The following is a 20,005-nucleotide window of genomic DNA, read 5'->3' as shown; positions in this document are numbered from 1 at the left end:
CTTTGTAGTCGTTGTTGAAGAACGTCAGAGTCTTTCCTCCGTCTGCAGGAAGAAACAAAAACCACATGTCAACGGGAAGAAAAGGAAAGAAATGTAGAAGCTGTGTGGATTATTCCTGATATTGAGTGGCAAACACTTTTGTGTCCTGGAATGCTTCAATGTCCCGGTCTCCAGGACAAATGGGAGAAAGTCTGTTTCAGTATTTTCTATAAGTATATAGTATAACTATGTCGGACTACAACAGAGTTTCCTGGTAAAAAAACGGTAATGAGCGGAACGAAATGAAAGCCTGGTCCAAAGCACCTTATGCGTTTATATTCATGTCTTCCGTGTGATAGGTACAAATGTCACGATGGAAGCAAAGGGCAGCTTTCACCTGACTTGCTCCTTCCTAACAACACAGAGCATCACTGTTTCATACGTTCAGTTCATGATTGTCATGGATTTGTAATTATAGAAATAAAGAAAAAAGCGACAGAAATAAATTGTTCATGTTGATTTGTTTTGAAAAGCAGACGCTCCCACAGCTGAGATCCCAGACTCACTGTCCATGATGACTCCCACCAGCGGCTCGTTGTTCTTGTTGAGGATCTCCCAGAGGGCGAAGGGCTCCTCTGGAGTGTTGGGCAGCAGTCTGAACAGCAGGGTGATGGTGTAGTCAGAGGGCAGCCCTTCAGGATGGATGTACCTGGGAGCCAGAAGGGAAACATCAGACTCAGTTACTATTGTATATTGTATGTGTAATATCTTAGATATGATCTCTACTTAGGCCAAACAGTGTGGATAATGTCTTCTGTTTACAGTCAGTAGTCAGCTGGAGATATCAGAGCTTCAATTCATTTCTGGAAGTCATTTGCTGCCCTTTAATCTTACTTTGAAAAACACACTATGTCTATCGTGTGAGATCCATACAGCAGTTAACATTAAAGCAATACGTTTTGAATATGTCTGTGTACCTGGTAGGCTGTGCCAGAAAAGCATCACTGTGCAGGTGGAAAGAGGGGAAGGTATTGAAGGTGCCAGGTACCATGGAAACGCCAGACACGCTGCTGTACCGGCTCTCCACCAGCCCAAACAGTTCCATCATACGGAAACCTGATGACAGGGGGAAGGAGTTTTTACTCGTTAACGTCATATACAATTAGAGCTGGGAGCAGCTGGTGAGGTAATGACAACAGTCTGGTGCATTCAAACGTTAACAAAGTCAGAAGCCAAAAAGTAAATGCAAAATGAATCTTACCTTTTCATGAAACTAAAAAGATTTCTCGAGCGCACTGGTCAGGGATTTTAATCCTATCGAAGTACAGGCTTGTGTGATGTTTCTACGGCCCCAATTACGTTCTGTTTTTTGGGGCTCTTGTTGGTCCTCCCACAATGTGTTACTGATTTAATAAAAATGGAGAGACGCCTTGTATTTTAAGTGTATGTGAGTTTTTAAGCACAAAGAGCTGTTTCCTGTTTGATTTCTGTCACTTGTCATCTTCCCTCTCGTGCTATTTATCAATCTACATTGTTTTGGTATGATACAGTTGGCGGGTGTAGTTCGATAGAAAGAAAATAGTTCCTACATGAAACTGCTCACAACAAGTGTCTGTGGATCATCTTAAATAACCAGGTCAGGATGTCTGGTAAAAGACGTTGCTGTTAATATTTTTGGGTGTTTTGAGCAGCACCAGCTGAGGGCCATCTAGTTCCATTATATTGGTGAAAAGGAAGACATCTGTACGGCCGATATCTCCAACACTCTGCAACTCACACCAAAACAATCTAGATTGATAAATAGGAAAAATATATAGTTTTGATTTTGGGTGAACTGTCCCTTTAACAGCAACATTCAGTCTTATTTTTAAGACGTCAAAGGAAAAGCAATCAGGAGAGAAAGCTCACCTAATGGGCTGCTGTTAAGGCTTGTTATGTGTTTTTCTACACATCCTAGTTGCACCAACATTGCATGGCTTAGAAATTAGCATCTGCAAATGGGAGACTTCTGAACATCTTGCACATCCTCAGGGTCTCTTTGAGTTTACGCCATGCTGCTCTCTTGTTTTCTAGGTATCAATGCTTCAAAGCAGCATGTTTGATATTTTACCTGGTGTTGTGCTGCCGCTCATCGGTACAGACGGACAAGCTGAGAAAGAAAAAGAAGGTGTGTTTAATTAAGAAGACACATTCCTTCCAGATACAGAAGGAGAAAACGTCACATGTGACACGGTGATCTGTTCCAGTGTCACATGTAGACTTAAGTCTGGACCATAAAACTTGTTTGATAATCTTTGGTTACTCACTGGCAGTGGCGGCCTCACACACAAAGGTCACCAGCTTCTCTTCGATCATCGTAAAGGCGTCCAGGTCGTCCACGAAGAAGACGTGTCTGTCGCTGGGTTTACTGGCGATGCTCACCAGCTCCCCGTAGTCAGCGTCAGCAAAGCCGATGGCGAACACAATGTACCCTTTACAGGAAGACAGAGGGGGAAAACAAGCCGAGGAAAAAGGTAGATGAGGACTCTCAACTGTCTTCAACCAAATATGAAGCAAGTAGTCTACAAGCCAAAAAGGATGTCAGCACACGTACATTTCATCTTAACGACTAAGATGAAAGGTGACCAAGTGCAGCATTTAATGTGAATATTATGAATGTACTGTACATTTAGTGCTGCTGTTTACGTATGTTGTTGCTTGTTGATGTAATCATTTAAAATGAAATTAAAACATTTCTTAAATCCTGAAATGCAAACTGGATATCTGGGACTTCTCTGACCTTCCATCTGCATCTCTTTGGAAACCTTGTTGACGTCATCCTGAGAGCGGCCGTCGGTGAGGACCACGAGGACGTTAGGGATTCCCCTCCTCACTCCTCCCTCTGCCGTGAAGATGTTTTCCTTCACATGCTGGATGGCTCGACCTGATTGGACAGATGATTCAAATTATATTGCAAAATGTTGTGATTTATGTACTTTAGAGACATGAACACAGATGTGTGAGCAGATACTGATACTGTCCTGTAGGGTGGTATGGGAAAAATATTTTAATAAGTTGATTTCAAATCACATGTTAAAGTAAAACTTATAGCTGACCTGATGTCTGTCACTGTGTGGTGACGTAAAGTCACATTTATTTTCTAAAGCATTCACAAATGATCATAAATATGACTTCAAAACTTTGCCCTCAAACCAAATGCTGCTTCACATTAGACTTTATCCAGTTGCATTTCCCCACATGCTGATGTTGCTCTGAGGCTGCAGGGATTTGAATTTGGTTCCAGTTCTATTGCTGAACTCCATGTAATAAATCACTCTGATTGGCTGTTCAGCTTCAAGAAGAGAAACTGACGTGAAGAAAACAAGCAAAGGACTAAAGTGAAGAGGCACAGAGTCACTTTTCATCTCTCATCTCTAATCTTCATCTCGTCTAATCATTACAACACCCAGATATGTATCTGAACAACGGCTTGTATATTTACAGTCATAGTTCTTCTGGTTTCCCTTTTCTAATGAAGAATACCGACTACTGCTGCCAGCTGGTATGGAGAGTTATTTCCTCTCACGCAGGTGCAGAACGTACATGCTAGTTTGTGGTTGGCTGTAGTCTTTGCAGTGTTTCCAAATGTGACTTTTTGGCCAAAACGCAGGCAACGTGAGGCGACACAATAGTCGGCTCCGTCGCCACTTGTTCTTTAGTGTCTGTTTGGTGTGTCTGGTCCTTAAGTTGTCGTTCCCCCTGCTGCGTTGGAAGATCAACGGATGACAACTTAGCTCAAGATAATTGGTTCACAACATGCTGATGAAAGCGAACATCAGAGCCGAGCAGCCGACGTCTGAATCTTTTTCACAGACAGACAGAATGAATGAAGAGAATCTATATTCTGTGTTTTGTCCAGGAGCAGCCATACTGCAGCAGTCAGGGACCAGCTCCACATCTAAGAACAGTGCCATGGTCATTAAAGTATTCAGCCACTGTGCCTCCCGGCTGTTTCAAGAAATAAGAAGATACCAGGGATCCCAGGCTACATTTTTTAAATTTAACTGAATACAATTTAAATGATAGTTGGAATCTACGGAAGCCCTGGTAGGTAAAGTAGCCAAAACCTAAATTAACCCTCTGAGACCTGTGGGATTGCCGGCGGTCCCAGCCCACATTACTGTCTTTAAGAAGCTGTAGTGAGGGATAATATTATAAGAAACTAGAAAAACCTCAGGAAATACCAATCATGTCTTACTAGCTTGTCGGGAAGGAGGCTAAATAACGGTCCAAAGTATCTGAGCAGTTTCCAAAACATACAACTTCCTGCAAAGGAGCAAAGTGTTTCAGCACCGTGGACAGCTCCGTAAAAACTGTTCTGCAAACTGCTCAGAAACCCACTTATACCTCGGGAAGCCAGGTATCATCTGTATGTCCTCAGCCTCCTGCTTCTGGTTGTAAAGTTTCATGAGGATGTGATTATCCCAGAGGTCATAACTTGTCATTTTATAAAGTGAGGTCAAGTTTTAAAGAAATGAAATGGCTACTATGCGGACTAACATCTCCTGTCAGGGCGTCGGGAGAATCTGAAGACTGGCAAAGTTTTGCATGGTTTGTTTGGCAAGTAATATCTGCTGTCCCTGGAAACATTGCATGTAGCTTGAGTATCACAAAAGACTTTGCGTATTTTGAGTATCTAAAATGATTTTTCATACTGCAGCCATGGTTTCGGTAAGACGCTTTTACAAGCATTACACTGTTTACATGTCTCTGGTGTTGAAACGGAAAGTTATTTTAAAAATAATCACATTATAACATAATAAGTAATCATTGGAGACAAAAATGAAACTACTGGTTATAGCTTCTCCAATGGGAAGATTTGCTGCTTTCTCCTGTTTTATATCTTTATAAACTCATTTGTTTTTCTGTCAGATAAATCCAGACCATGACCCACACTGGGAACCTTTGATTGGTATTTTTCACGTAAAAAAAAAAAATCTTATGCTATTTTGTATTTCTTTTTTTGTTTGTTTGTATTTATTTATTTAGTATATACTATACAATTAAAACCAAATAATTTTATTGATAATAAAAAATAAATAATTTGTTTCAAATACTCTCCAGGCCTTACAAAGGACTTGTAACAGTGCAGAAGGAGGCGATTGAGTGCTAGAGAAGGAGAATTACAGCTTCACAGTGTACCAATGGCAGTGGGAGAATTCCTCCACAGAAGGGACACTGTTATAAATGTGTTCTCTGCAGTGTCGTCCCTGCAGGAGTAAACACTGATTAATGACTACACCTCTCCCTGCTTCCCCACAGACTTCCTCTCATTACACACACTCAAGAAACAAAGGCTTCTATGCAATTTTTTATAAGATTGTAGGCATTATTATAAACACCTTTTCTATTTGTTTTACATTAATGTATGCATGAAGGCATGCATGTTCACAAGGGCAAGAAAATACAAATGTCTGACATTTGTTGACACAATGCACAAAAGCAGACACACACTTCAACACTTCATTTTTCTGTTTGTGGTTGCATGTGTGACATTTGGGATACGTATGTGTATTTGCCCACTTACTCATAGTCATTTGATATACACTATAACCTTTATTTTGCAGGTTTACAGAGACCGACCTCTTTTCTGGGTGCAGTATATACCAGACAATCACAAGCAGGTGTGTGTGTGTCTTCCTAAGCAGCCCGTCTGCTGTGCACTCACCTGTCTTGGTGTTTCCGCCCTTGTAGGAGATCTTGTTGATGGCGTCCAGCAGTCGCTCCTTGTCGCCGTATGAGTTCAGTTTGAACTCAGTCCGGGCGTCGTCACTGAACTGTGCAATGGCCACCTGTCAGGCAACAGAGGAGCGTCACTCATGAATCAGAGATAAAAAAGGGGCCAAGTTTTACATTGAGAGGTTAGTTCATTGAAAATTGCCCCTTGAGTTTTCTAGCCAAGCAGATACACCATGTCAGCGAGGGCAGAATTTTGACAGAGAGACAGAGAGAGAGAGACAGACAGAGAGAGACAGAGAGAGAGAGAGACAGACAGAGAGACAGAGAGAGAGACAGAGGACAGAGAGACAGAAGAGAGAGAGAGAGACAGAGAGAGAGGAAGAGACAGAGAGACAGAGAGAGAGAGACAGAGAGACAGAGACAGAGAGACAGAGAGACAGAGACAGAGAGAACAGAGAGACAGGAGACAGAGAGACAGAGAGACAGAGACAGAGAGACAGAGAGAGAGAGACAGAGAGACAGAGAGAGACAGACAGAGCGAGACAGAGAGAGGAGACAGAGAGACAGAGACAGAGAGACAGAGAGAGAGAGAGAGACAGACAGAGAGACAGAGAGAGAGAGACAGAGAGACAGAGACAGAGAGGACAGAGAGAGAGAGAGAGACAGAGAGAGAGAGACAGAGAGCAGAGAGAGAGACAGAGAGACAGAGAGAGAGGAGACAGAGAAGACAGAGACAGAGAGACAGAGAGAGAGAGAGAGAGACAGAGAGACAGCGAGAGACAGAGACAGAGACAGAGAGAGACAGAGGAGAGAGAGACAGAGAGACAGAGAGACAGAGAGACAGAGAGACAGAGACAGAGAGACAGAGAGAGAGAGACAGAGAGACAGAGACACAGAGACAGAGAGACAGCGAGAGACAGAGAGACAGAGACAGAGAGAGAGAGAGAGAGACAGAGAGACAGAGAGAGACAGAGAGACAGAGACAGAGAGAGAGAGAGAGAGACAGAGAGACAGAGAGACAGAGACAGAGAGACAGAGAGACAGAGAGAGACAGAGAGACAGAGAGACAGAGACAGAGAGACAGAGAGACAGAGAGAGAGAGACAGAGAGACAGCGAGAGACAGAGAGACAGAGAGACAGAGAGAGAGAGAGAGACAGAGAGACAGAGAGACAGAGAGAGAGAGAGAGACAGAGAGACAGAGACACAGAGACAGAGAGACAGCGAGAGACAGAGAGACAGAGAGACAGAGAGACAGAGAGAGACAGAGACAGAGAGAGAGAGAGAGAGAGAGAGAGAGAGAGAGAGAGAGAGAGAGAGAAACAAAGCCTTGAATCAGGGGGATAAAACGTTACTTTCTGGTGCAGCCCTGGCGGAGGCCAACATTCACTGGAAACGAGTCCAACTGCCGAGTATCCGGACACAACTCTCGCTTTGGGCGTACAGGGATTGGATGGCTCTCAGAGGTGACCCCCTCACCCCATACTCCCGCAGCACCTCTCACAGTATCACCCGGGGGACCGATCATACGCCTTCTCCAGATCCACAAAACACATGTAGACTGGATGGGCGTACTCCCTGGCCCCCTCCAGGATCCTTGCGAGAGATATTACTGGTAAAGACTTCGAAAACGTACTTTGCAAAAATAGTTTTGGTGGATATTTAGATATGGACGAAACAAAGTTACAATGATATAAGGATTACCTTCACATGTAAGTTTCCATGGGATCTGTAGTTTTTTGTAACACATGAATTAATTGTTCAACATAACTGTAAGTTTTAATAGCAAATATTGTAGTGGATTCCAGTGTGTCTTAGAACAAGGAAAGTAAATCACGAGTGATTGCACTGCGTTGGGAAAGCCTGGATGTGAAGTCAGGACTTCGGTTCTCTATTCAGAAAAAGACAACATTTCAAATAAGCATTGCAGCTTTTTGTCAAACTCCCTCCCTCTAAAGAAGACATGTCTGATGATTTTGGAGTTTTACTTCTTCCACCCTCTGCTGACCACAGAAAATCTGTGCTTTCTTCCATTCTAGTAATCCAACACATTTCCCTCCAAATGTTGAGCCAGTGACTGAGTATTCTCAGAAGCAAATTATTCAAAACTGAAGTTGTGATTGATACCTACCATAAGAAACCATTTAATTTATGCAGAAAATAAATAAATGAGGTTTGTTTTGGACACGTTTTTGTGGGTTTACCTCCACCAACTACGTCAGGAAAACATTGTTTAACACGGGAGCGGTGCATGCAGTCAACACTGACACCAACATTGCAGTACTCAGTGGATTACCATCGATGCTCTCTTTCTGTGCTCCATCTGTCCTACCAAAGCAGTACACGACAAGTCACCAAAAAACCAAGCAGGGACATGCGAGAAAAAGCTACTGTGCTGCTTTTGACATGCTCCCCAAAGGAAACAGAGCTCCAAGTCTTCAGCTCTGGTTGTTCTGTGGCATTTCATTTCTTATGGTATTTCTGCACTATGCCTGCATGTCAACAACATGTAAATCCAACAGTGTGGCTAGAGAGCTACCAGAACCGAAGAATAACAGATGTCACCGTTTTCATGAACTACACAAAGTTCCCTTTTTCAAGAAAGAGTGATAAGAGACCCCAGTACCTGCGTGCCATCTGGCCCGATCCGGTCCAGAGCTCCGGTGGTGCTGTACAAGAAGCGGATGATCTTCAGGAAGTTGTCATCACCGATACTCCAGGAACCGTCAACCAGGAAGACCAGGTCGGCTTTGGCTGCCTTACAGACTGGACAAAGAGGAAGAGGAAGAGCTGAGCTGTGCAGCATTATATTTATACATTTTCACAGAGGACGTTCACGTTTTGGTTTATTGTTGACGAGGAGATAAAAGGAGGAGAAAAGAGATGGAGGACAGGTGGAAACAGGACACAAGATGGAGCAGGATGCAGATGAATGACAGGAGACAAGGGCACGTCATGCAGCTTTTATTGCTTTGAATACACAGATCTAGTTTCTTCATAGTCTCATGTCTCTCTGATTGTTGTAAAAACTTCACTAATGTGAATATGTTTGTTATTACTTGATTGGATGAGTCATATTTCTTGTCTTCATTCAAACTGTAGAGAAGTGCTTTCTCAAAGAAATGGTTAATATTCTTGTTGTTTCTGTTGTGGTTTAAACACAGAAATAACTTTTATTCCTCTGCAACTTTGCTTTTAATTGAGAGAAGTAAACCTTTGATTGATTAGATTTTGTTAAACTTATTAAAAGTTGCCTCCATTGCTCTTCAACAATCATTCCAATCACTTCCCTTTCTCCTCTAATAAAATCACATTGTAGGTCCAGCTGCTGCCACCTTCCGGATGGATCTGCAGCTTTGATTCTATCATCTGCATCATCTGCAAACTGATATTCTTTCACAATAAAAGTCCACCATGTGGCTTGCATTGATCAAGTTTTCTGAGAGCACTCGTATAAATTCATTTTAGGTTACTTAATGTCCGCTTTTACAAGTCTGCATCATCACTCTACATTCGCTGGGAAATATGAGACAGAGAGTTATGAAAAGAACAAGTGGATGAGAAGGAGGAGAAAGAGTGGAAAGAGCTGAGAAGGTGGATTAATACAGATATCATACATAATTGCATGTCTTACACTAATAAATGAATAAAATGTATTATAATATCTGCGTACATCTTTAGAGAAAAGGAGACTACACTGTGTCCCGGCTACAGACTATGAACTAACACTAACAGAGGTTTGAGACTAATATATTCAAAGTAGAAAACATTTAAACTCAAATGTAATTAAATGTGTCACCACACCAACTAGATTTACATCTAGATTTGAGAGGCTCATGTCACCTCTAGCGACAGAAATTAAAAATGTTTTAGTAACACTATAACAATATAACACTATATATATATATATAGTTCTTGGAGGAATGCCTCTCTTTAACATGAGTGTTGTTAGACATTGTCATCCTGACTGTCTATACTGTCACTTTATTAAGTTGGTTATTATATACACACACAACATCTGTTGCATGTCTCTGTACAGGGAGAGGGCTCCTTCATTGGTTGCTTCTTCTTAGCTTTCTTTCATGTTTTCCATTAAAGGTTTTCTCAGGGAGTTTTCTTCGGGACAGAAGGTGTGCTATGCTGTACAGATTGTAGAGCCTATTAAGGCAAATGTGTGATGCTATGCTATATAAATGAAGTTGACTTGAGTGTAGTCTTCATCTGGTTTGGGCATTAGTATTATATGGTCTGGGTGATCTGGGTGAACTCTTGTGTGTGACTATGTGAACACATTTAAAAAGAACAATCTGAAGGTTATCTACACAGTATACTGTGCATATGTGCGAGTCCTCATGAGCGTGTTGAAATGAACTCCACCAATAACCAACTCCGTCAAATTAAATGTTTAAGGACTTCATGTTCAATATGTCCAATTTATAACCATGTTCTGTGTACTTCTAACGGTTAACATGCATGCACTGTATATAGCGGTGCACTTTCTGGGCCTGTTAATAGGGCAGGTTCACTTCATTCTTAAAACTAAAATGCTGATTCTGTGGTGACAGATATGTGAAGAATGTAAATTGCATGTTTGTGTACTAAATCCAAGATCCACAAGGTTTTACATTTCAGACATTTATTTTAAATGACCCTTCTGTTGAAAATGTATCTCTGTAATTATATGTCATCTAAGTGTGTGATCTTTTAAACTGAAAATGATCCCTACCCATCTTCACACATATATAGATACCTTTGAGCCGGCTTTTATATGCCATAGTGTGTGTGTGTGTGTGTGTGTGTGTGTGTGTGTGTGTGTGTGTGTGTGTGTGTGTGTGTGTGTGTGTGTGTGTGTGTGTGTTTGAGAGGCATCACTGTGTGGAAGCTTATTTACTCTGCTTGTAAAGTGTCCGTGTTGACTGACACTAAATTGTCGTCCTTACACATGTACAAACCTAACTCTTCTCTCAACAGGTAAAATGTCACATTTTAGTTTATTTAACATGACATGCAGGCAGACAGTGGACTAAACTTAGTTTCTATGTCAGAAAGAAAACAATGTCATCAGCATCAGGAGCAAAAAAGGAAAATAGAAGTTCGGAAAGCAAACACTCTGTTAAGAGCAACTTTCTGTTGATTATTGCTTGAACTGTTCCTGTTGTTTCACCTGAAAAAGGTTTTAAGGGGTTATTATTCTACTAGTTGTTCTGTTGAATCAACACTACAGGAGAACTCCTGCATTATAACACGTCGAAGTTTGCCTTTTTAAGATGACAGTAATCATTTCAAAAGAATAAGAGCAAAACTAACCTGGCAGCCCAACTGATTATGCATTTCAGTCAGAGCTATCATGTGTATAGCATTGCTCTGGTTAATTAATATATGTTTTAGGACTTTCTACAGTCATGTAGGCAAGTTGAACAAGCTACAGCTTTTTGCCAATGAAGTCTCCATTTATAGTCTTGAAATATTTATTTATTCACTATTTCATCACTTCATCCATGCACTATTTGTACATTTTTGTTTTGTAAATCTTAAACTGTCTCCTACTGTGTATTGCAACTGTTGCACAACAATTTCCCTCGGGATAAATAAAGTTCTATCTATTGACATTCCTCTGACAGTATCATTGTGACTGTTCTCCAGTGAGTGCAGAACTATTCAAAGTCCTTATATTACATTTATGCTAATAGATTCCACTAAATACTACACACTTTGTTGTTGATCCATAACAAGTGAGTCTATATTCTATACTGTTGGGTAGTTAAACTACACCAATGCATCCTATTTTAAAACAAAAGTAACTAGTGTATAATCTTTGGTACAAAAGTTCCGTCTTAAATGTAGTGGCGTTCAAATATAAAGTAGCAAAAGAAAATACAAAAAGTACAATTACATTAGAACTGCACTTGTAGCTGTGACTGCAGTTTATTCCTGAATTCTGCCAAAACAAAGTGTCACACTGCAAATATATATAAATATGATCAAACTGATAAACCTTCTCAGTTAAACAGGAAAAAAAATCAATACATCAACACTGGAGTCATCAATAATAATGAACAAGACAAAATCAGCTCTTACCTTCCTTGGCAGGGGGGATTGTGGGTAGTGGTGTGGTGGAGGGCGGCGTGGTTGGTGCCGGGGTTGGGATGGGAACTGAGACAAAAAACAAGACACACATGAGGACACGAAAACCTGCAATCATGACCACATCCATCGTAAAACAATCACCACATTTAACCCCACATTTTAATTTCGCTTAAGGCAAGGCCGCAGAGTCACACATTTAACACACAGAATGTGTGAAATAACTACGTTCAGCTCTGTGATTTCAGCTCCTGTATCATTTGCTAAATTGATCACAGTGTCAACCGCGGGCTAAATCAAACGGCAACTGTCTCTGCTTTCAAGTCCTTATTCTTATTCTGTGTGGGGGGCGGGAAAACTAGATAAACCAGCTGCCCCCCTCCCAGACAAACACAGCATACACACACGCAGTTTACTCATTCAGTGCTGTTTAGGCACTAAATCAGCCACCTGAGGCTGTGAATTACTTGTGATGGCAGGTGGGGAGCGGCTGCCAGCAGCGATTGGGAGAGTCATTTGGAGAAAAGGCTCTGGCTTTCATTTGCATCAAAACAAAGCAATAAATCACTGTGGAGACTCTGCAGAGCTACAGCATGGAGGGGAGCAACAAATACCTGAACATGTCTTCTTTTCTTTCTCTTTTTTCATCTTTCTCTTCCTTTCCCTTTTATGTCCTCACTTCATTCATTTCAGTTTACTACAGAAATTAAGTTGTAGAGACTTTAAATCCTGAAAAGTAATCCATCTCAGGAAACAATATGCCTGCTAGGATTTTTGTCAAACTTCATTATAATTGCCTGGCAATACAGTGCAGCCTCTACAAATCAATTAACTCCTTCAAATACAACATCATGCAGAAATGTAATCATTCCAACTAACTAGACTACAATGTTTTAGATATGATGCTCATTTGGTTCAATACTAGCAGCAAGCTTCAAGTGTATGCAAGTGAATACTCATAACATACTGATGTACACCCAAACAAAGAGCAGAACAAATCTTGTTCAAGCTTTGTTAGCTACATCAGCAGGCTAATGTGGAGAACATAACAGATACCAGGATTAACATGTGACTAATAGAAACTAGAAGTGCTAGCTTTTTGCGGTGTTGCGGTGCACAAGGAATACAACATCAGAAGTCATTACTCAACTAGACATGCTGAGGCGTATGCAAAATACCAGGGAGATGAGAGAGAGGACCGGGTCGCCAATCTTAAAACATGTCTACTGACGCAACAAGATTTTTTCAAGAAAGCAAGCAAAGAGAGCGATGCGGCAGTCGAAGCTAGCTACGTGGTGAGTGAGATGATTGCTAAAACGGGAAAGCCATTCAAAGATGGCGAGTTCATCAAAAAGTGCATGTTACAGGCTGCAAGTATAGTCTGTCCGGAAAAGAAGGCTCAGTTAAGCAGCATCAGCCTTTCAGCCAACACAGTGGCAGAGCGCATTTCTGACCTGTCGGGTAACATATACGATCAACTGCGTGAGAAAGCTAAACATTTCCGTGCATACTCAGTCGCTCTTGATGAGAGCACAGACATCACTGACACTGCGCAGCTCGCAATGTATGTCCGCGGTGTTGACGACAATTTTGAAGTGATGGAGGAGTTGCTCACAGTGATTCCAATGCATGGCCAGACCACCGCTCAGGAAATATTCCGCCAGCTGTGTGACGCCATTATGGATGCCGGTTTACCATGGAAGAGGTTTTGCTGGAATAACAACCGACGGAGCGCCATCAATGACAGGGAGGAGAAATGGACTGGTGGCACTTGTTCAAAGAAAACTGGGAGATGAGGGTGTGGAGGAGGCCATTGCTCTGCACTGCATTATCCATCAGCAAGCCCTTTGCAGCAAATGCCTGAAGTTTGACAATGTGATGTCTGTCGTTGTGAAATGCATCAACCATATCAGATCCAGGGGCTTAAAGCACCGCCAGCGCCGCGGCATTTTGGAGGAAATAGAGTCAGCATATGAGGATGTGCTCTACTTCACCGAGGTACGTTGGCTCAGCAGGAGAAACATCTTGAAGAGGTTTTTTGAGCTGAGAGCAGAAGTGAAAGCCTTCATGGAGAAGGATGGGATGGCTGTTCCTGTGCTAAGTGATCCCAAATGGCTCATGGACTTAGCTTTTCTTGTTGACGTCACACAGGAGCTGAATGTACTGAACAAGACATTACAAGGCCAGGGGCAGCTGGTCAGTGCTGCACAAAACTTGTGTTATGGAAAGCCCAGCTCTCTCAGACAAACCTCTGCCATTTCCCAGCATGCAAGGCACTCATGGATGTGGGCACACCATTCAGTGGTGAGAAGTATGCTGATTGTAAAGCTAGAGGAGGAATTTGATCACAGGTTTGCAGACTTCAAGACACACACAGCCCATTTTCAAATGTTTGCTGACCCCTTCTCCTTCGATGTGCAAGATGCCCCTCCTGTGCTTCAAATGGAGCTCATTGACCTGCAGTGCAATTCTGAACTCAAAGCCAAGTTCAGGGAGGTGAGTGGAGAAGCAGACAAGCTCGGACAATCTTTGAGAGAATTGCCCCCCACCTTCCCTGAGCTTTCCAGGATGTTCAAGCGGACCATGTGCCTTTTTGGGAGCACATATCTGTGTGAAAAGCTCTTCTCCTACATTTAATAAGTCAAAGTACAGGTCTAAACTTAATGATGAACATTTTCAAGCCATACTGAGGGTCTCAATTGCTTCCTCCCTCAAGACAAATGTGGCTCAGCTGTATAAGAGGAAGCTCTGCCAGGTCTCTGGCAGCAAGGAGTAGGTAAGAGAAGCATATGTTCTGAAGAACCGTTCATGTTCTGAACTGTTATTACTAAAGATTGAGAAGATTGGATCAGTTTTTTTTGGAATAATTGAAACCCTTTTTTTGTGGCCCAGACTCTACCTCCAGCGGCCCGCAGGTAAATTGAGTTTGAGACCCCTGCCCTAGAGTCTGGGTTGTGACAGTAGTTACTGAACTCGTGATTTATTTGTCTGCCTATTTTATCCATTAATAATGTTTTTGAATGAGTGAATCTCTTACAGTGTGGGGGAATTTACACGAACATACCTACACAAACGACACCCAAAGTAAATTCGAAGCTGCTCTTCAACCATTTGCACCAGCTGCATGATTTTGGTCTCATTCAAAAGATAACTCTCTTTTTGTTCTTGTAAAACAGAATTACTCCAAGTGCTTCTGACACTGAGTAATAATGGTCTGAATATACTGAATTTGAAGAAAATAAACTCTGTCTTAGGTTGACTGAGTTTTCAGTCAACCGTTACAGTGCAAAGACAAATTAGGAAGGGAAAGAAACTGTGCTCATAGTTTAAACATGCAACTGTCACAACTGTCACCTGGAACGTACCCATGCTCCAATCTGTACCTGTACCCTATACCTGTACCTGTACCATGTACCCTATACCTGTACATGTACCTGCACCCTATACCTGTACATGTACCATGTACCTGTACATATACCCTATACATGTACATGTACCTGTACCCTATATATGTACATGTACCTGTATCCTATACATGTACCCTGTACATGTACTTGTACCCTATACCTGTACATGTACCTGCACCCTATACCTGTACATGTACCCTATACCTGTACATGTATCCTATACAGGTACATGTACCTGTACCCTATACATGTACATGTACCTGTATCCTATAACCATACCTGTATCCTATAACCATACCTGTACCTGTACCATGTACCTGTACCCTATTCCTGTACGCTGTACCTGCCTGCCATGTTCTTGTTGCTTGGTATGCTGCCTCTGTCTGTAAGCTCTTACCAATCTACCAATATCCTACCAATAAATCACTGAACTGTTGCTGTCTGCTTGGTTGTTTGAATTTGGGTCCTTTTCCTTTCTGCCTTGTACACACCGGCGTGACAGCAACAGACATTATAAGCGACATTTCAGTCATGTTGACATTCGCTCTCAAGTGAAGTCCAGATATGTGGGTTGAACTTTAAAGTTTAAATCTGGTTTGTAAAATGCTATTATAGCTAATAAGAAAATGGCTGAAACAACTAAAATATGCGTTATGAAAAAAAGGCAAATTTACCTTTTAACATTGGAAAATTTGGTGGTGTTCATTAAAAATGAAACAGAAAAAAAAGCAGCCCACCCACTACACTCTCTCTCTCCCTCCACTGCAGACAGTGGGTCTTGATTAGTGTTTGGGGCCGCCGGTGCAGAACAAATGGCTCATTCTGAAAGGAAGGAAGACGACTCGGCTCTACATCACTCCCAAAAGGATAAAAGATGTTTTATGTGGAAAATGACGTGATCGTCCTCCCAGCCTGTAGTGGGCTTCTTTTATACACAATGACAGCTGACAGCAGTTTCTGCATGAGTGTGTTTGTCAAGCGTGTGTTTCTGCTATATTGTTATTGTGACACTTGTATGGGCGCATTTAAATAGGAGTTTGGCACTTCGTATGGGGGAGGTAAAGTACTTTTTGTGTCAGTGGTGTATGTAGGGGTGTGTTTTTGTATTTGTATTTGTATTACAGCCTCACGAGAGACAACTGTGGTGCGTTAATGTGCAAAAAAGGTTTGTCCCTGAAATGTTAGTTTGTCAGGATTAGTTTTTGCTTTGACTGATTGTTCTGGCAAATATAATTCTAAGCTGAATCCTTCTTCAGGTGTATGTTTCTGGGTTTAAATCTTTGTACGGCTCTGCAAGTTACTACTTATTTCAGATTTAGCAACACACATTTTTTTGTTTTAATCAATGTAGAAAGTCAAAGACACAATAATAGCTGAATTTTCTTAGCATGCTTTGTAACATGTAAACTAAAACATGAAAATGTAATAATCATCAAAAAATGATTTTACCCTCAGTGGAGTGGTGTCAGGTGGGACTTTGTGGGTATGTACTCACGTGTTTTCTCAGTAATAGTGACTGCAGGGCCTTCAGACCCGTCCTGCAGCTGAGCGTACACACTCATCTTATACTGCGTGTTGGCCTTCAGGTTGTTGAAACAGTGTCTGTTGGCTCCTCCGCTCAGCTTCGTCTCCTGCTTCTGACCGTCTGCAGTAAAAATACAGAGGTCACCTTGTTATCATTCTGGAAAGGCTGTTAATTTTGCACTGATCCTGTATTTGTACTGTGTATTTGTACTATTTGGACATACAGTATCAGAGATGAAAGAAAGTAGTGACTCAAAACCAGCAATTCACCAAAACCTTCCCTGGACCTCCTGGTGCCAATTCTCTTTTTTCCCCCAAAACTTGGACTTGGATGAAAATACCTTATTATTATTGCAATGATTTTGTCCAGTTAGTGTGTTTTAGGATGAATGTGTGTCGGCCTTCGAGGTGCAACAGACAGAAAGGTACAAGGATTCTCCAGTTGATGAAGATTGTATTTTTACAGATTCAGATTTTCTTTAGATTTATGTAAAAATGTCCATTTAATGAGGAGCTCATTCAGCAAACTCATTTAATCAAACAGACAAACTGAAATCGCTAAGCTAAGCCGACAACCAATTGTGAGTCCTGAAGACATCCTCCCTCTGAATAGTGCAGATTTGGTTGATGATGATGATTTAAATATAGAACCTGTTAGTTCTAGTGCTGACTGAGCAGATCTCCTTAACTCTTGTTTCAACTGGTTTGCTTTCATGTTTCTCTTTCAAACGTCTGGACAAACAGGACTGGTTTTTGTCAGCAGCTCAGTTTGAGTTTCTGCCCAAATAAAACTCAATAAAATTAATCTTTTCACTGTCAGGAATAAGTGACAAACCAAATCCAATTACTGAAATAATCAACATGTGTTTGTTGTTTTTGTTCGCTCCACGCTTGCAGTCACGGTCTACTGGCAACCTGTCAAGTGTATTTCGAAGAAAAACTTATCCACAAACACAACATATTCACTTGTACAACTTCATCACAGAGGGAAGGTGGAACATGTTAATGAGTTAAAGAGCTACGGCAATTATTATAACTGAAGCTTACAATAAAACTCTCAATATAAAACAGCTTTCAAATTGACTGATGTTAGTACTGCGCCGTTATGTTCAACAAAAGCTACAAAACTAAGTGCTTTTTTTTTTACAAATGCAGAATGAATTTTGGAGAGCAAAAGTCAGGTTCACTTCTGGAGGACTCCATCATTATGTTCATTAATAATTATATAATGATTATTATTTGTAATGTTCTCTGATTTTAACTTCATTTATATATTTTAGCATCTATTGCATTTTTATTGGCACATTTTTTATTGTTTTACTGCCCTTGTTTAATGTGTTGCATTTTGCATTTATTTTTAGGAAAGCAATTTGAGCTGCATCTCGTGTATGAAAAGTGCTCTATAAATACATTGTTGTTATTATTATTTCAGCCGATTCTGAATGTATTCAGGTCCTCGGTGGACATTCAATTCTTGCATCCCTTTAACGGCAAAATCCATCATTTTAAGTAAATTCTAATTCTGAAGTCTAAATTCTAATAATTCTGAGAGCGCATTTGATGTCATACATCAGCCCACATGGGCTTGCAAGAAAGTACTTACTGTAGAAAGAAGAAAAGGTACGCGCTTCTGATCTCATTTTGAATATTTTGAAACTCACAGTTAAGAGTGAGGTGGAAAAAATGTGGGGGAGTAATGTAACCAGGTCAGGGGGGGTATCACTAATGAAATATGTGTTCATTAACACAAACATCTGCTCAACATTGTAACCTACAATTTAAAAATACCAAAATTGACTAATCAAATGAATGGTCAATAATATCAAATCTCTGTAAACTCCAGTTTAATTCAACAATAACATTCTGTCCAACAGGAGGGTTTGTGAAAATACACTTAACTCTTCATTCTCTATTCTTTATTGATTACTTTTACCTCCCTCTTTATTTCTCACCCATTTACAACAAAAACAGGACAACTTCACATCATTCCTCTCTTTCTCCTGCTGCAGACACTTTTCTCTGGTAATTATTTACCAGCTGTGCAAACATAAATCCTCATTTAGCTCTACTATGTGTCGAGAGAACCGATACCTCGGAGCTCCCTGAAGAAACACAGGGGAGCTGCAATAATATGTGCTTTTTATGTGACGTTAATGACGCCAATGTTGTTGCTGGAGGCCTGGAGGTGATGAATAACAGCTATTACTACCTTCCATTTGGTGGATGGCAGCTGTATTAAAAGTCAATCTTACCTTGTGAGGTGATGACTGAATGGAATTGATGTTATTTTGAAGTGTTGGAGTGGGTTATCAGTTTCAAACAAATGAGAAAATACTCAATTATTTCTGTCGGTGCTGAGCCTGGTGGCTGCGGGAAATCAGGACCGAGACAATGACTTCAATAATTACAAGGCTGTTGTATGGAGGTGACTTTGGGGCAGAGTTATTTTTGACAACTAAAGAAGAAGATAAATATATCAAAGTTAATCTAACAAAAAAAAGTTTAATAAAGACTGTGAAGGTAATTTGAAGACAGGGCTAAAGTTTCTATAGAAGTCTTTTGTGCAGTAGCTCTGTCATTTTGCCTTCAACATCAAATATTTCACCATTACAGTCAGATTTATAATGTCTCTCTCCGTATTAAATGCTAGAGACGTTACAATGAGCGAAACGTGAGCGTTACAATGAGCGATACGTGAGCGTTACAATGAGCGATACGTGAGCGTTACAATGAACGATATGTGAGCGTTACAATGAGCGAAACGTAAGTGTTACATGAGCGTTACCATGAGCGAAACGTGAGCGTTACAATGAGCGATACGTGAGCGTTACAATGAGCGATACGTCAGCGATACAGGAGCATTACAATCAGCGATACATGAGCGATATGATAGCAGCGCCTGTCTCGGTGCCCATCTCAGCCGTCTGCCAGCAGCAGCTCCGGGCTGACCTGCCTTCACCAGGCTGACTGACAGCAGACATTTACTGAACAAAAATTGTTTTCATTTTAGCTCCATGGGAAGAAATCAACAGTGTTTGTTTGTATTGATTCAGTAATTTTATTTCCCCAGACAGTGTAGGTGAGGGGAATCTGCCAGCAGTATAATAATCAATGTAGATACACATATAGAGTGTGTGTTTGTGTGAGCTGTCTATGCAACACTTCACTAAACGTGACAAAAATATACTTGAAGCATGCAGAAAGGCGGGGGCTGTGGATTGATATATTTTAAGTAATGAGTGTCTGTTCTGCGAGACGCAGTCTTCAAAAACCCTTTCGGTGTGGATTGGCTGTT

General features: G+C 41.1%; 1 protein-coding gene across 1 annotated transcript in view; it reads right to left on the bottom strand.

Moving 5' to 3' along the window:
* Nucleotides 1-20,005, bottom strand: part of col14a1b (collagen, type XIV, alpha 1b) — a 143,485-nt gene that overhangs the window by 36,859 nt on the left and 86,621 nt on the right. The window contains 10 exon segments of the mRNA XM_029442969.1: nt 1-42; nt 546-688; nt 957-1,095; nt 2,090-2,128; nt 2,286-2,450; nt 2,759-2,902; nt 5,687-5,810; nt 8,322-8,461; nt 11,774-11,848; nt 16,682-16,831. The exon segment at nt 1-42 is cut by the window's left edge and continues 68 nt beyond it. Of these exon segments, the coding sequence (XP_029298829.1) occupies nt 1-42; nt 546-688; nt 957-1,095; nt 2,090-2,128; nt 2,286-2,450; nt 2,759-2,902; nt 5,687-5,810; nt 8,322-8,461; nt 11,774-11,848; nt 16,682-16,831 (1,161 nt within the window).

The sequence above is a fragment of the Cottoperca gobio genome, chromosome 11, assembly GCF_900634415.1.
Source record: "Cottoperca gobio chromosome 11, fCotGob3.1, whole genome shotgun sequence".
NCBI classification, from domain to species: domain Eukaryota; kingdom Metazoa; phylum Chordata; class Actinopteri; order Perciformes; family Bovichtidae; genus Cottoperca; species Cottoperca gobio.
The sequence above is the reverse complement of the archived record's forward strand: the minus strand, read 5'-3'. Positions and strand labels throughout refer to the sequence as shown.